The sequence below is a fragment of the Lissotriton helveticus genome, chromosome 2_2 (assembly GCF_964261635.1).
Source record: "Lissotriton helveticus chromosome 2_2, aLisHel1.1, whole genome shotgun sequence".
Taxonomy (NCBI): Eukaryota; Metazoa; Chordata; class Amphibia; order Caudata; family Salamandridae; genus Lissotriton; species Lissotriton helveticus.
This window is the reverse complement of record NC_136060.1, coordinates 510283588-510302005: the sequence shown is the minus strand read 5'-3', so window position 1 is coordinate 510302005 and position 18418 is coordinate 510283588. Positions and strand designations below refer to the sequence as shown.

The following is an 18418-nucleotide window of genomic DNA, read 5'->3' as shown; positions in this document are numbered from 1 at the left end:
AACCAGGTAAGGCACAAAATACATTGACAGCTGCTGGGCCCAGGAAGGCACATTTTTAAAAGTTGTAATTAGGGTCTTGTCGCATGGATGAATGTCGGGAAGGGGGGGGGCGTCGGGACATGTGTTCATTTAAATGAAGCTTATTATAAGCGAGGGCGGCACTCCTTATCTGACGCGATAAAAATCTGGGAAGCTTGAATGGTAGGGTTGGTCGCCTGTAATGTCTGCACCTCGTCTCACTTCACATGTCCATGTCACAGGTGTTAAATCAATCACAGGTACCCACTTCCTTTACTGCTAATGTCCCTGTGCAGTGGCGTCACATCCTGTCCAGACAGCAGCCAATGGGATGAAAGTGAGCAACGCCACGTCATGCAATCCTCTTGCCCCATGTGATGAAACCAGCGTGACACTCGCGTGTCATGAGATGCAATGAAAGCGGCACATCCCATGAAAGTCATGTATGTTATCACGTGATTCGATGAACGTGACACACGTCATGTAAGTCACACACGTGACAGAAGCCATGTCATGTGTTGCTACAGTGACACCTCCTCACAGAAACCCATCTCTGGGCTCTTGCTTGTTGACATCAGTGAGTGACAGACATTTCTCTTTCCTTTTTCTTCACAGGAAGAAGGTGATTGCAGAGCACCCCCAGAGCATCATGGGAGGTAAGTGACCTGATAGAGGCCAGTGGTGGGGGGTGGGGGAGCATGATCCGGGGAGGGGGGCGCTCACTGTGAAGAGCAGTGGGAGGCCACTACATAACAGGAGAAGTGCTGGATGGATTAAGAGATATATATGAATGAAATCTCTCTATTAAATATAATCATGACAATATATGGACCCTGCACCTTTAATGCCACAGAGAATGCTGACCTGTATGTATTGATTATGTAGGGTCTAATGGTTCATGGATTGAAACTCCTGTGGTCGCGGCCAGTATTAACAGTGAAGGGGGGGCGAGGACAGACCCCAGCAGGTACAAGGAATGCTATAACATGAGGTACAACGTTTCACAGGCTTGAACCCCGCGCCACCAGGAGGTGGCAGTGAATGGCTCCTGTGAGCCTATAGGAGGGAGTATAGGCATCTGCTAAGAACAAAGAAGCGAGCAGCACAGGATGTAGGGTGACCGACCGTCCGTAAATTTCACAGACCATCCGTGATTTGGATCTCGCGTCCATTGTCCGTGATGAAGCCTTTCACGGGCGCCTTTTGTCCGTAATTTGGGCATTGCAGAGAGCGGCGCTGTTCCCCTGCGAGTAGGGTGACCAACTGGCATGGCTGCAAATTCAGGACAGTGAGTGTAAAAATTCAGGACAAAGGGTTAAAATTCAGGACAAAAGGTAAGTTTTACAGACACACCAGAGAAGGTTGCGCAGTAGTATATAAGTAAGTAAATAGACAACCACTTAAGTACAAGTGAAAATAAGTTTATTTTAGGCTGATGGAGTTGTGCACTTCATGCTTTTTCAGTATGCGCAGCTTTGAGCAAATGTGCAGGCCTTTTTGTGGTAACAAAACCTCCCCACCCCCCGATTTCCAGCCTACCAGGGACATGCCCGATGCCCAGTCTGGCCTTGCAACCACCCTCCAATGGTGCCCCTACTCTTTGCATACAGCCTCTCTCATGTGCATTTAATTTCTTCTATAGTGCTACTCGTCCCAAGTAAGTAGGACAGGGTATTGGAGTGTGCTACATCACACACACATTATATAGAGACAATGACTCATATAAATGTGAAACTTAATGTGTAGGAAATGTTCCTTAAGAAAATGGGCATTACAAGGTGTAATAATTCTTTCATCCATCATTCAGTCTTTCCACATTCATTCTGTCCTTCCATCTGTGTTCCCTTCCATATTAATATTCAACCACTTGCAAACCTATCCATCATCTATCCTTCTATCCATCATTCCACTCATCTATCCCTCCATCCACGCTTTCACTCATCCATCCCTCCATATATACTTTGACACTATCCATTCGTACAGTCATCCATCCACTCATCCATCCATTCACTCGTCTATCCAGCCATTTAACCTTTCATTCATCCAGTCATCCTTTCACTTACTCATTCATCCTTCCAGTCACTCATCATTCCATCCATTCACCCTATAAGTCATCCATCCATTCTCCCTTTCTCTCTCCATCCCCCTTTCACTTAGTCATCCATCCTTCCACCCATCTATCTACTCATCCACTCATGAATCCATCCGTTGACCCTATCACTCATCCATCCTTTGAATCATCCATCCATCCTTTCTCTTATCCCTCCACCCTTTCACTCCTTCACTCATCTATTAACCCTTTTGTCCATTTACCATCCCTTTCACTCATTTAGCTTTCCTTTCACTCATCCATCCATTCATTCATCCTTTCACTTATCAATTCATCAATCCTCCAATCAGTTCACTCATCCATCCACCCATTTACTCGCCCATCATCCAACCTTTCACTAATCCATCCATCCACCTTTCCACCTATACATCCATGTATTTACCTTCTCTCATCCACCCATCCACTCACTCATCCATCCTTCCTCTCATTATCCATCCACCCTTTCATTCATCCATTCACAATTTCACTAATCCAGCCAGCCATCCACCCCCCTTCACTTACTCACTTATTCTCATTAATTATGAGCTGAGCCTTTGTCAGCTGAGTTGCAGACAGAAGAGGCCGATCGAGGACTTCACCCTCGATGTAGTTCCTAAAGCAAGGGGTGGAGTGGGGGAGGAGTCACTATGCCCCTGCACATAGGCAATCTGAAAAAGTGGACGTCATGAGTTATGCATGAAGCTCAGTGCCATGCTATGAGGTGAGTGTGACCTGGTGTTGTGTCCAGGGCTTTAAGTGGGATGAAAAAACTGGGGGGTCTCTCCAAAGGGGGTGTTTGATGCAATTAAGGACGTAGCTTAAAACACCCAAGCTAAGAATCGGTGCTTAGCATAGTGTGCCCCCAACTGGTAGTTTGCTGCTCCTGTCATTGTTTCCAGATATAGAACACAGCAAGTAGTGTTACTCCTACAAGCCAGAACTATTTGCTTTGTCAATGGTTGTCAGTTGCATAAAATAAAAAAGCAGTACCATGGCTTTGTTGAATATAACACTGAAATTGCGTCCGTTTTAAAATGAGACAGTGAAAGACCATAACCGTTTTTTTAAAACTTACTTCCCCGCCTTCTTTTCGTGAACTGGATTCTTGTGTAGCAGCATGGGCGTTTTTGTTCATTTCTTCCACCTGAATGAATGCCCTGCCCTGGACCGAGGCAGGAGGTGGCCACCACACGCAGTCAGAGCCCAGACTGGCCCATTGACATTCTGTCCGTGGCAATCCGCGCAGACAGAATAACAATCGGCGGGTGCGGCTGCTCTTGTGCTCAGGAGTGCGAGGCGCCCCCATCAGGGGGCTGAGGCTTCTGGCAGGGGAGCAGCGCCGCTCCCTGCAATGCCCAAAATTACGGACAAAAGGCGCCTGTCATAGGGATCGTCACGGACAACGGGCGTGAGATCCAAATTACGGACGGTCCGTGAAATTTACAGACGGTTGGTCAACCTACCTGCGAGAAGCCTCAGCTCCCTGATGGGGGCGCCTCGCACTCCTCCTCATGGTTTTAATTAACTGTGCAAAATCTAATAATAGAAATCTAAACTCCACAGCATGTGCTGGGAGGAAATGTACAAAGACGCCCATGCTGCTACGGGAGAATCCATTTCATGGGAAGAAGCCAGTGAAACAAGTTAAAAAGAAGGGGTTAGACTTCTTTCACAGTCTCATCATTTTAGAACTGATGCATTTTCAATATTCTATACAATAAATCCATAGTATCTGCTTTTATTCTATGCAACTGAAAATAAAGGGGACAGTATGTGGCCTAATGGGCTGCTGTGGTGGTTGTCAAATCTGGGGAACCAGGATCGAGTCTCGGCATTGACGCTGAACTTCCTGTGATTCTGGCAAATCACTTAATGCCCTCACCCAAGCCTAACAAAAACGAATGAGTCCTTGTGTAACATAACTGGTGCTTATGTAAAGCAATCTGATTAGTTTAATGTCTGCTTACCCTGTCGGGTGGCCACTTGCATCGCTCTTGTACCACACAATATGGTACAAGAGTGACGCAACTCAGAAATTAGATTTATGAAGCCCCGTAAGGCCACCCAGCATGGCCCCGAGTGGCTTCATGAATCTTGAGTAAAGCAATGCAGAGGACATAGCTGTGCTGCCTTCCTCTGAACTAAGGAGGCGTTCCATCGGTGTTTGCGTTGGCGTTCCATCGGTGTTTGCGTTGGCGTTCCATCGGTGTTTGCGTTGGCGTTCCATCGGTGTTTGCGTTGGCGTTCCATCGGTGTTTGCGTTGGCGTTCCATCGGTGTTTGCGTGGGTGTTCCATCGGCGTTTGCGTGGGTGTTCCATCGGCGTTTGCGTGGGTGTTCCATCGGCGTTTGCGTGGGTGTTCCATCGGTGTTTGCGTTGGCATTCCATCGGTGTTTGCGTTGGCATTCCATCGGTGTTTGCGTTGGCATTCCATCGGTGTTTGCGTTGGCGTTCCATCGGTGTTTGCGTTCCATCGGTGTTTGCGTTCCATCGGTGTTTGCGTTCCATCGGTGTTTGCGTTCCATCGGTGTTTGCGTTCCATCGGTGTTGGCGTTCCATCGGTGTTGGCGTTCCATCGGTGTTGGCGTTCCATCGGTGTTTGCGTTGGCGTTCCATCGGTGTTTGCGTTGGCGTTCCATCGGTGTTTGCGTTGGCGTTCCATCGGTGTTTGCGTTGGCGTTCCATCGGTGTTTGCGTTGGCGTTCCATCGGTGTTTGCGTTGGCGTTCCATCGGTGTTTGCGTTGGCGTTCCATCGGCGTTTGCGTGGCTGTTCCATCGGTATTTTCGTTGGCATTCCATCGGTGTTTGCGTTTGCATTCCATCGGTGTTTGCGTTTGCATTCCATCGGTGTTTGCGTTTGCGTTCCATCGGTGTTTGCGTTGGCGTTCCATTGGTGTTTGCGTTCCATCGGTGTTTGCGTTCCATCGGTGTTGGCGTTCCATCGGTGTTTGCGTTGGCGTTCCATCGATGTTTGCGTGGGTGTTCCATCGGTGTTTGCGTGGGCGTTCCATCGGTGTTTGCGTGGGCGTTCCATCGGTGTTTGCGTGGGCGTTCCATCGGTGTTTGCGTGGGCGTTCCATCGGTGTTTGCGTTGGCGTTCCATCGGTGTTTGCGTTGGCGTTCCATCGGCGTTTGCGTTGGTGTTCCATCGGCGTTTGCGTTGGTGTTCCATCGGCGTTTGCGTGGGTGTTCCATCGGTGTTTGCGTGGGTGTTCCATCGGCGTTTGCGTGGGTGTTACATCGGCGTTTGCCTTGGCTGTTCCATCGGTGTTTGCCTTGGCTGTTCCATCGGTGTTTGCCTTGGCGTTCCATCGGTGTTTGCCTTGGCGTTCCATCCGTGTTTGCCTTGGCGTTCCATCCGTGTTTGCGTTGGCGTTCCATCGGTGTTTGCGTTGGCGTTCCATTGGTGTTTGCGTTCCATCGGTGTTTGCGTTGGCGTTCCATCGGTGTTTGCGTTGGCGTTCCATCGGTGTTTGCGTTGGCGTTCCATCGGTGTTTGCGTTGGCGTTCCATCGGTGTTTGCGTTGGCGTTCCATCGGTGTTTGCGTGGGTGTTCCATCGGTGTTTGCGTGGGCGTTCCATCGGTGTTTGCGTGGGCGTTCCATCGGCGTTTGCGTGGGCGTTCCATCGGCGTGGGCGTTCCATCGGCGTTGGCATGGGTGTTCCATCGGTGTTTGCGTTGGCGTTCCATCGGTGTTTGCGTGGGCGTTCCATCGGTGTTTGCGTGGGCGTTCCATCGGTGTTTGCGTGGGCGTTCCATCGGTGTTTGCGTGGGCGTTCCATCGGTGTTTGCGTGGGCGTTCCATCGGCGTTTGCGTGGGCGTTCCATCGGCGTGGGCGTTCCATCGGCGTTGGCATGGGTGTTCCATCGGCGTTTGCGTGGGCGTTCCATCGGCGTGGGTGTTCCATCGGCGTTTGCGTGGGTGTTCCATCGGCGTTTGCGTGGGTGTTCCATCGGTGTTTGCGTGGGCGTTCCATCGGTGTTTGCGTGGGTGTACCAATGCAACTCCCATCATTCTTTTACGCATTCCCAGATCTACCAGAACTAAAACCTGGGAATGCGATAAAAAGATGCTCCTTCCCAGGAAAGGTGTAACCAGGAGAAATATCTGTATTTCTCCTCGTTACTTCCTCTTTCTATGTGTGCTCTATTTTGCAGCACACATAGATAGAGGAAGATATCTCTCAGGATTGTTTGTGTGCAGACAGGTGTCCTTTCCTGCACAAAACCAATATTGCCTGCAACACAGGCACCCCTACACCATGGTGCAAGGGTGCCTGTGTTGGCACCAGGCACACAAATGATGCCAGCACAGGGGGAAAGGCCATTCTTTTAAAAACTGTGCATTTCTGCCCTTTCCCTGTCACGCAGTGTAGCGCCGCACTGCAAGGTGATTTACAGCGCCGCATAGCAAAGTGATTTGCAGCGCTGCACGACAATGTCATAAACATGCTCCAAGACTTACGAAGCCACTCAAGGCCACGAACGTTGGCCTTGCGGGGCTTCATAAATCTCATTTCTGAGTTGCATCGCTCTTGCACCACGTTGCACTGTGCAAGAGTGACGCAAAGTGGCTTGTAAATACGCCTCCATATACATACATATATATATACATACATACATACATACATACATATATGCATACTGTGCCCCAGATTGCAGTGAACCTAACATCAAGAGGTGGTAATGAGGTAGACTAGTGCTGTCTCTTTCCCGAAACTTAAAGTGATTTTAACTGCCCGTGATGGCATCATTTTTCACTGTATTTGCTTGTGGTTGTTACAGTTTAAAAATGTGTGTTTTTAACCTGCCCGTGATTGCATCATCTTCCACTGGTTGAGTTTAGAAACTTGTGGTTTTTAGTTGCACATGACTATTTCATTTAACCTGTTGAACAATGGAATTTGAGGTTCAAAATCTGCTGTTTCTTTCCTCACATTGCCCGTGACTACCTCTTTTCTCTCCTAATTTCTCCCTTGCTCTGTGCTCAGACCTGTATGTTAAGCAATGCACCCCCAGCTCCCATTTTGTGTTAGCAAGTGAGTGAAACCAGATTCCCCCCTCCCTTTCCCCCTTAGCAATAGGGATATTCTACATCTGAGAGGACAGAGGGTGCTCTGAGACCGCAGTAACCTGCTGTGAGCTGTTTAAGTTGTGTTTTTTAGGGATTGTGCACTTGTTTTTTGCCTAGGAGAGTGAATAACGTTTTATACAAACAGTATTGTTAGAGGACAGAGTTTGTTAGGCCATTACCTGCAGAAGTCCAAAGTGTGAATTGAGGTTGTCTGTTTCCTAGGAGATTCTGAATAGAGGAGCAGCTTTCGACTCCCTGGCCAGGAAACCTTGCCTGAGGTCGCAGGGACATTATATAGTCTGCTATGGGATGCTACATGTATGCACTGATAGGTGGTTGCATCAGGTGTTTCTATTGGATTCGGGTTAGTGTTCTCATTGGTTGGATGTTTGAGGGTTTCGATAGGTTCCTGGGTCAGTCATTCTATTGAAGTAAGGTTTGGGGTTAGTGATTTGATTGGTGGATATGTTTAGGATTTTGGATTGGTTCCCAGGGCCGGGCTTTCTTTTAGACATCGGGCTTAGGGTTTCCTGTGTGATTGGCTGCTGGCACTAGGGTTGGGACTAGAGCTAGGGTTTGGCTTTCTATTGGACATAGGGCTTAAGGTTTCTTGTGTGATTGGTGGCTGGGAATAGGGTTGGGAGTAGGGTTTTCTATTGGACATAGGGTTTAGGGATTCTTGTGTAATTGGTGGCTGGGAATAGGGTTGGGAGTAGGGCTAGTGTTAGGCTTTCAATTGGACATAGGGTTTAAGGTTTTGTGAATGATTGAGTGCTTTAACGAGGGCTATGACTGGTTGTAAAGTCTTGGTCTCCTATTGGTCCTGGGGTTTAGGGCTAATGTTGTGATAGGTTAGGGTTCCCATTGGCTGAAGTGGTCACATGATTACTAGGGCTCTATAAGGCCAGGGCTTAGGGCTTCTCAGCCTGGGCATCAAGGCTATGGGTAGAGGACAAGGGTGAGTGCCTGTTTGAGCCTGTTTGAGAGTAGTCTGGACTAGGGGCAGAAATGCTGCCCAAATTTATATACACCAGTACCCACCCTACACCACCCACATCCACTACCAGATTAACACGCTCACACCAAATGTACTCCACGCATTTACTACAAACTAACCCTATACACACACCCTACACAATTCAAAATCTCAGCATCAACTACAAAACCACACAGACCACACCTATACATCCTTCTATCCCAGCTACCACAAATTTCCACCACATACAGACAGTACACAACTCTATCCTATACCACTAGCCAATCCAATCAGGATTAACACAACCCAATTCCAAACCACACGGAACTATATCCCAACCAGACACACACTCCATGCTCTAATTACACCTAACAGATCTTTTAGTCCCTAACAAACCTATATTCATCCGTCCATCATTTCTCCAACAAACACCCTCACCTTCTTTCTGCCACAATAAGACAGCGGTTCCACACTTCCACTCCACCGCACCACACATATTGCCTCTTGAAGCAAACAAGTGTAAGATAAACACTCGTAACTCTACTTCATCCTCTCTTACACACAACATACACTCTACTCACAAACTCATCACCACCCAATTTTCCTTACAACTTCCACTCACAAACAATACTATACTACCAAATCCATCTCATAAAACAAATACGTCCGCATCTCCTACTTCTAAAAAACAAAACAGATCACACACACAAGCACAACAAAATCTCTAGCGCAACACCTCATAATACTGACCATCACAAATTACAGACATACATCCACCTTTCATATTACACAAATGAACAAACTCCAATGCCAAGCTTTCTCTTTCACCACACCCAACACATACACAGCAACTCTTTTAACCGCCTCTCATCCATTGGACAATTTAGAACATTACTACATGACCGACATGCTGCACCACCTCCCCTAACTCATATACCTTCCGCCCTAAACTGACAAAATAAGCAACATGCCACACCTCACAACTTTGCTTCTCAATGTCTACTGCACAACAAGGTTACACTACAAAAACACAGTACACCAACTCCCTCTCAAACACACTCTCCACCACCTACGCACGCAGACCCATCAAAATGCCTTCTGGCCCTGCTGGACGAAGAACACGATACAGAAATGCTACACAATTGCTATCCTCATTTACCTAATACCAACACTAAGGACAACAGCTGCAAGTCTACAAAATACTGCTCCCTCCTCTACAAAACAAATTCACACTATCTCCAAAGCACGTTCTCTAAACTGTCTTCTGATAAATGCTTGATCGCTCTCTAAGAACAAACATCACATCCACGACCTTCTCACTAAGGCAAAACCAGACCTACTATTCATAACCGAATCATGGTTGGGAGAGGATATGGCTCCAGTCCTGCAGGAAGCCATTCCTCTAGGCTATCAAACAATCACACAAAATTGTATAGGCAAAACAGGAGGTGGTCTAGCTGTTGTGTTTAGACAAACATTACATATCACTAAAGTTGACAAAGTCTCCATAACGGATTGTGAGGCCCTTTTCACTAGATGCAATCCTACACCATCTTCCTCCTGTAACTTCCTGCTGCTTTACAGACCTCCACCTAGCAAGGCAACATTCCCAGACGCACTTCTAGACACAGCTTCAAACTTGATAACACACTCCAGCCTATGCGTTCTGCGTGACTTAAAAATTTGGTTTGACAAATATAATATGCACCATCAAAAAACAATCATCGCTGGCCTAGACGCACTGACCCTGCATCAGATCGTCCACAAACCCAAACACATCGCTGGGCACACCATAGATGTAATTTTTGCTAATACAGAACTAGTTACTTTTCAAACTATAACGCCAGTCACATGGTCAGACCACCGTTAGCTTTCCTTCGAACATAAAACACTAAGCAACATACCTAAAAACCCCTTACATGCATCCGCCTATCTGCTGTGGAACGAACACCATTTTGAACACTTGAAACACAGCTTGCATCCAGTAAAGATCTAGACACTATATAAATTCAGTTAAACTGTATGAGTGGCTACAGGAAGCTGTTGGTATCTTGATACAATTAAAAAACGCACAACAGAACACAAGAAAACAAGCACCTTGGAGAAATGCAGAGATAAAAGACATAAAACAGCAAATTAAAAATCTGCAACATGCCAGACTCAAAATAAACACAAACCAAGACAAACTTCCCCTACAGAAAATTAACAGATTATGCAAGTCGACTATCAAAAAAGCAAGGGAGAAATACCATTCAGAATTCAAAATACTAAAGCCCCATTATGATATCGGGCGGATTGCCACTACCTGGTAGGGGGGGCCGTAGTGCACGTAGTGGGGCTACGCAAAGGTCCGTGAAGTGGGGGCCCGCTACGCCCACCCACACAATTCGCGTAGCCCCACTATGTGCCACCCGCCTCCCTCCCGCCCTCTTCTACAACCATATTTTTAGTATTAAATACAGTAAAAAAGAAGAAAAAGAACTTACCTTGGATGCGGCGTCCCGGGGCTCCCTCTTCCTGTTGCCGCGCCGACTTCTTCAGACGAATGTGCATGCGCAGGCTCATTCGTCTGAAGAAGTCGGCGCGTCAACAGGAGGCGGGAGCCCCAGGACGCCGTATCCAAGGTAAGTTCCTTTTCTTTTATTTTACTGTATTTAATCCTAAAAATATGGTTGTAGAAGAGGGGGGGAGGGAGGCGGGTGGCGGGCACCTTCGCGCCGCCACGGAGTGGGTGTAGTGTTGCCTACTATGCCTTCTTTGTGAAGTGCGAAGTAGGCAACACTACGCCCACTCCGTGGGCGGAGCGAAGTGCTACGCCCACCCTTACTACCGGGCCGGCGGTGGCGATCCGCCCGCCAAATGTCCCTGGTTCACCCCGTCCTATTAGTATGGCGGGGGCACTGTGACGGTCGGACAGACCGTATGCCGCCTTTCCACCAGTATTTGCCGGCTGGTCAGAAAAGGGACTCCATATCCATATTAGGAGAGTCTGCCATGGAAAGGCATGCAGGAAATCACCGTGGGGAATCATTGCGAGTCCCAGGGGGGTTGTGGGTGGCTGCATTAGGGGGTTCCCATGGTACCCCCATCATTGCTATGCACAATGTGGCAGGCACCGCGCAGTGCCGGTCACGTTGTGCATAGCAATGCACTACATGAACTTTAACATTGCGGCAGGTGCTGCTTAAAACCTCGCCTGCCGCAATGTTAAAGTTGAGGATGCGCCCGCCAGTGTGGCGGACGCATCCTAATTTGCCTAGCGTGACCGCCGCAACTTCGGCTGCCGGTCCTGGGCTCCGTTGCAGTGTCCGCCCGCCATTGTAATAGGCCTTTAAATGTGCAAATAAAGAATTCTCTATGATCTTTTGTAAACCAAATTGCCTAGAAGCTCATCCTGTTAAGAGTTCACAGACAAACTGGCAAATCATTACACAGACAAAGCAGACACGTTGGACTCCTACCTAAAACAGAGACAAGCAGCAGCACAATCTCTTTAATAAAGCTACAATCCACGAATACTCTAACCCAACCTCTGCGTTCCTTCCAACAAGTTTCATACAATTAATTTATGGATCTGGTCAAAGCAAGCAGGTCTGCCGGCAGCCCTTCTGACCCGTGTCCACTCAAACCTTCAAGACCATTCATCTAACAACCTCTGCTGCCACTCCAGTAAGAAGAATCATCAACAACTCCTTAGCTACCAGAATATTTCCAGAGGAACTCAAGAAGTCATACATGTGGCCATTACTGCAGAAAATAAACTTGGACCCTCTGAACCCTGACAACTACCGACCGATTTCAAATGGACCTTTCCTGGGCAAACTGATAGAAAGAGCAGCGTTCGCCCAGATGTTACAATTCAGTGAAGAGAATTCCACACCTTCAGACTTCCAAACGGGATTCTGTTATATCCTGCCTATGTATTCATGTTTCTCCTATGTTACCTGGCTCCTAGCGGCTCAGCCAGTGTAATTATTCTGAGTGGAATGTTGATGTGATGGAGGTGATTGGAATGTGGAGGTGCCTGTGTGATGAGGAGTGACAGCCAGAGCATGGGCTGAGCAGCAGGCAGGCTGCTTCTGGTGGGGCTTCTTTACATGGATGCGAGCCTGTAACTAAGACTTAATACAGAATCTTCAAAGATACTCTTCGGCTACCTGTCCTACATCACAAAATAATTTAGGCGACGATCTGGAGACAGCTGGTCTTACTGAAGATAGATAAATATGACATGGTAAAGAAAATTTGAAAGCGGAGGGAACTCTCAGAAATTGCAACATTGACATTTTATAGTGCATTGAAAGTCTGTAGATATTGACTGAAGCAAAAGGACTCTGAGTCTGCATGGTACAGATTCATCTACAGAAAGCACATGTTTTAAGGGAAGTCAAAGTAACGTTGAGCAAAGACAGAGAATTTGCCCGGCAGCCTTTCAGACCCACCAGTGGCCTCTACGCTGGTCGGCCCATGACTGGGCATTCGGCTGTTTGCATTGTGGTGACTGACTTGTGTCTGGTTTCACAATTCATTGTGTTGCCTGAGACCAGCCACTTTGTGCTTTATTTACAGAGCCCTCTCATTCTGACAAAAAAGGACTACCTGCTTCTACGTTCAGCTCCATGCCTGCACTTATGGATATTTAAAGTCCGGTCTTCTTACAAAGTATCTGGCGCAAGAACAGGCAACTGCTTTGCTTTGGGAGAATAACTTTGTTTTACTGATCCGGGTGCAGCAAGCAAAGTGAACTGTTTGTATGAGGGTTTAACTTCCCAAGTCCATATCTTAACCGCATCTTTTCTTGAAGTTGGGTGAATATTGCGGTGTTCCACATGTAAGTACTTCATTTCTAAAGACAGTGGTCCCTAGACAGTTACGAAATTGGAGCAAACAGTAAACATATGCTAGATAGACTATATGTTCTTTGTCCAGCCGGTCAGAATTTTAATGATTAGATTAGTGCATAAAAGGAGATTCACGTACAATTTCGATTTTTGCCCTAGGGATCGAAACGTCCTCGACACTCCATGTACCATATGTATTTAAACACTGTGGATTACATTGTACAATGGTACTTTAATGTGATTCAAGTCTGTTAAACTGTATGATATGCAGACTCTTTTCCCTTGCCTGAAAAACCCCCTCCCCTATTCTTGTTGTCTGTCTGTTTGCAAGTTGGACGCAGGTTGTGGCCCACTGCTCCAATTTCGTAACTGTCTAGGGACCACTGTCTTTAGAAATAGCTTACACACACAAGGTCCCCGACGTACTGCCTTTTGGGTTCCCTTGTTCTTTAAAAAAACATGTAAGTACTTTGGCGTGGTCTACCATACGCAGTTGTTTTCAAACCTAAATTGCACTGTCACAGCGGCACGCGCAAGGCTCACCTGATTCAGTGCCCACGTGGATTCCTCCGCGAGGATCCTCTCACTACCAATGGCTACGATATGCAGTTCGCGTTCAAGGCTACATGCTGCTTGGCACAGTTTGGTGCACGCAGGCACCGGGAGCCGCTCAGCATTGTGTTGTACTGCGTGCCGCCATCTTTGTCGGGTGTTACAGCAAACAAATGTTGGGCACAGCCCGCAGGTCTAGAAAATACCATTGAAGCTGTTAGTCGCTCCGCGTTTCAGCCGGTTGTTCTGGCTGTGTGTGGAGCACTTGGATGTATGGAGGAGCAGTCAATTGATAGCTTACTTTACAATTACAATGCAAGCTGTCAGTTGACTTTGGTATCACCATTCTAGTACTGAAGTGTTTTTCTTTGAACACATTCTTTGTTTATGGTCTTGGTGTTATTATCTTGCCATGTTCAGTAATATATATACTTTTTTAAATCTCCTGCGCATTATTTTATCATTCTGAGTGCTGTCAAATAATTCAATAGCATGTGTTTTAGTCCCTGGGTTTGCAAGGTTTGTTTTTTTTAACCTGTGGTTGTGTTCACGAAGCCTTGTATTACACATGCTACACATTATGGCTACTCTTCATTTTTTGCCACATGTATACTGCTCCATGTTCATGAAGCTTTTGAGGATATTAGTCTTACATTATATATCTTTTCTGGCACTATGTAGCACATCACATCTCCTACATAGGATTGTTTCATGGGTATTGTTTGCCCATTTTCTTATGTCTTATAGGTAACCCCACATGAGTGGTCCTATTGTCTTAGTGGGTGGTCACCCACTTTTCTTTTGGACTTTACACACCCTTACATAAGGGTGGTCTTAGTGTTTTAGTGGGTGGTGGTCGCCCATCTCTCGGTTTGTAGTTGAGCGCCTTTACAGGAGGATCATTAAATAGGTGGCATTAGCCTGTATTTGCATTACACGTTACCTTCCTTTACATGAGGGACGGGAATGGGTTTTAGTCCCATTCTTATGCTGTACATGACTAACCCTTACACGAGGGACGTCAATATTGGTTAAAGTCCCATTCATTCTATTTTCTGATCCGTACATGAGGGGTGGCTTTATGGGCGCCAGTCCCATTTACACAGTTTACATTAAAAACCTCTTACACGAGGGACGTCTTTATGGGTTACAGCCCCATTTCTGCAAGTTTTTTACCCTTTCGTGAGGGGTGTCAAGATGGGTTTTAGTCCCATTTTCACAGCATACAATATTCCTTACATGAGGAATCCCTGGATGGAGTACAGTTCTCCTGTCTACATTTCTTTTTTTGTTCCCCTTGTATTAGGGTTTGAATTCTCGGGGTGCGTGCCACCTGTTGCTACACGTTACGATGTTTGCCCTGTTTTAGGATGTATGATCGGGTGTTTTACACCCATGTCTTCTCTCTTTCTGATTCAGTTTCTCATTCACTGCTATTGAATTTTTCTTAGTCAGCTGTCTAGTTTCTTGTGACATTTTTGCAAACATTGTTTCTATAATTCAATATGTTTTTATAAAGGGGGAGGATGGGTGATATTTCTTGCGTATCTATTTATTCATTCTCTCAGTTTTCTTTATTGGTCAGTCCACCTCGATGTTGTAGTTTACTTGCATCCCTCGGTTCTGAACTATATATGTACATTTTTGTGTATAGTTGTTCCCACTTAGCATTGTTGTTTTAGTTTCCATTTAAAAGAGGGGGGATATGTTATGTAGTGCCTATGTATTAATGTTTTTCCTATGCTACCTGGCTCCTAGCTGCCCAGTCAGTGTAAGTGTTCTGAGTGGAATGTTGGTCTGGTGGAGATGATTGGAATGTGGGTGTGCCTGTGTGGTGAGGAGTGACAGCGGGAGCAAGGGCTGAGAAGCAGGCAGGCTCCTCCTGGTGGGGCTGCTTTACATGGATGCGAACCTGTAACTAAGACTTATTAAGGAAGCTACAAAGATACTCTTCGGCCACCTGTCTTACATCTCAACTCTTTCCATCCAGGAAGAGGCACTGAATCTACCCTAAACATCTGGGATGACCTGAAGAATACAGTAGCGACAACGGGGTTGCTGCGCTGCTCCTCTTGGACCTCTCAGCTGCCTCTGACACGGTTGACCATGACACTCTGAAACAAAGACTCTACGAAGCCAGCATAGAGGGAACCGCTCTAGACTGGATCGCGTCCTACCTTCGAAACAGAACTAATGTACTCCATACCACACCTTTCTCGTCCAAACCTTACTTCACAAAAGCAGGGGTGCCTCAAGGCTCTATTATCTCGCACATGCTTTTAAACATCTACATGCCCCAAAGACATTGGAAAATCACAAATTTTCCGTTGTCTCAGAGCGGTGGATCACTGGATGACTTGGAGCCATCTCAAATTGAATGCTTTCAAAACAGAAATACTCACAAGTGGTGATTGGAAACATTATGACCTGCTTGCTGCCTGTCCTGATGAACTGGGATCGCCTAAAGTATTGAAGGAAGTAGGAAACATCAGAATAACCATGGACTCCAAGCTATCGATGAATGCCCAAGTGGACAAACTAGCAAGATCACGCTTTGTTTCTATATATAACTGTTAGAAATGGGGGTCTCTAGTTGGCACCTTTGTCCAAGTAAGGACCCTTCCTTCTAGTCCGGATAAGGGAGTTATAATCCTAAAATAACCCCTGCTCACCCCCTTGGTAGCTTGGCACGAGCAGTTGGGCGTATCTTAGAGGCATTTGCACCTAACCAATAGTAACCGTGTAAGCAATAAAAAGGACACCACACGAGTTTAGAAAAATATCCAATATATCCAAGACAAGACCAAAACAGTAAAAATCCACAATACAGTACTTGGAAGTCTTCAGTTATCATATTAAACTGGAATTAAAGTTCCTTGAAGTTCATAGCTCTGTCTGGGGCTATCATGGCATAGCGAACAACCAATTTCAAACCGTTCTGGCTAACTGTGGCATCGCGGGCCAGCTACAGTGTCCGGAAGACCCGCAAAACAGTACCTTTAGAAATGCAGGAGTCGTAGGGCCCTTTAAGTCACATGCTTTGCAGATCGAACTCCTTGCGGTTGAAGTCTGGAGCGCCGGCTTCAGCAGGCGTCGAGTGCTGCGGTGCGAAGTGCAGTGTGCAGTGCCCTCATGTCACCGTGCAGGCAGCAGCTCGATGACGGTTGTCCAGTGGAATTGGTGAGATCAGGGCGGTGGTGCGAAGTGATGCGGAGTTCGTCGCGGTGCTGGCAGGTCACGGTCAAGCAGTGGCATCATTATTGCTGAAGCGCTGTCATCAGCTGACTAACTGGAGTCAATGGCATTGGTAGGCCAAGGATGCGTTGCAGGATGAGGACGGTGCATCGTGTAGTGTACGAGCGGTGCCCTCAAACCATGGTGTAAGGAGCGGCATAGATTTCTGCATTGGTGGCAGCATCTGGGATACCAGGGCAACGGTGTGAAGCAAGGCGGTGTGGAGTGCGGTGCCCACAGGTCACGGTGCAAGCAGAGGCTCTGTGCCGGCGGTGGGTGACTTCAGTGAGACCAGAGTTACGTTGAGGTGGTGCCCTCTGTGGTACCTTCAGGACACGGAGTTGGCAGTGGCATCGTAAACTGCGTCTGGTTGCTTTTCTTCAGTTGCAGCACAATACAGTCCCCAGTGCTGATGGCAGAATAACTTGAAGTCTTTGCTGTTCCTGAGACTTCTTGAACAGGGAGCAAGCTCTACCTCCAGCCCTTGGAGAAACTCAATAAAGAAGTTTGTAGAACGTTCAGTCCAGTCCTTTCACTGCCGAAGACCGAAACAGCCAATGCAGGCCAACACAGCAAAGTGGTAGTTCCTCCTCACAGCTTCTCCGGCTTTTCTTAGCAGTCTTCTTGGTCCAAAAGAGTTCTAAAGTTTAGGGGTTTGGCCTCCACTACTTATACTCCAAATTCCTTTGTTCTCTCAGGCTGAGTGTCTGTGCTTAGTCCAAACCGGTTTGGTCCTCTCTGGCCAGGCTTCCCAGCAGGAGGCGGAGGCAGCATTGTCCAAGGCAGACTGGGCCTATTCAGGTGCAAGGGAAATCTCCTCCCCTGCACTCTAAATGCAGACTGGGCCTATTCAAGTGCTAGTGACAACTCCCTCCACTACTCTGAATACAGCCCAGGTCAATTCAGCTTAGCTCTGACTCATCCACAATCTCTGGAGCCACTGCACATCCCCAGCCCCTGTCACACTAACTACAGGCAGTCCATACAAATCATAGCAGAGGCACACTGGATGGCTAAGCAAGAAAATACCTGCCTTCTAAAAATAGTATATTCAAACACAGAATGTAAACATCACCCTCACTAAAAGATGCATTTTAACATTTTGAGTTTAGGCATATTAAACTTTATTGTACTATCTGGTCCCAATGGGAAGTTATATTCATAAGATGTTATAAATTAACTCCCATGCTTTCCTATGGGCCAGATAGCCGTTCAATAGTGAAAAACGAAATGCACTGTAATTCACTACCAGGACATTTCAAACACATCCGTGCATGTCCTACCTTTCACATAAACTGCACCCTGCCCACAGGGATACCTTGGGCCTACCTTAGGGGTGACTCACATGTAAGAAAAGTTCAGGTTAGGGCTTGGCAAGTAGGTGCACTTGCCAAGTTGACTTGGCAGTTACAAACTGCGAGCAGACTCTGCAGTGGCAGGTCTGAGTTACCGTTTCAGGGCTACAGTGAGAAGTTGGCCTGGCATATGCTGTCCACTAGTTAAAGTGGGCAACTTGCACCAGTCCAACAACCCCTTAGAGGTGATGGGTTAAAGACCACCTTTATTGAAAGCTATCCTAGTGGTAGCTATGGAGAGCAGCCTTCAGGCTAAGTCTTGAAGGAATGTAAATCA

At 46.9% G+C, this 18418-nt stretch overlaps 1 protein-coding gene across 2 annotated transcripts in view; it reads left to right on the top strand.

Moving 5' to 3' along the window:
• The window catches only part of LOC144821587 (uncharacterized), a 46556-nt gene that overhangs the window by 3629 nt on the left and 24509 nt on the right, over window positions 1–18418 (top strand). Inside the window, exon 2 of one of the 2 annotated variants that reach the window (XM_078678796.1) lies at window positions 634–674. The exons of the other annotated variant lie outside the window; for it this stretch is intronic. Coding sequence (XP_078534922.1) covers window positions 668–674 — 7 coding nt within the window. The 5' untranslated portion in view covers window positions 634–667. The remainder of the gene's footprint in view (window positions 1–633; window positions 675–18418) is intronic. 2 annotated transcript variants of the gene reach the window in all.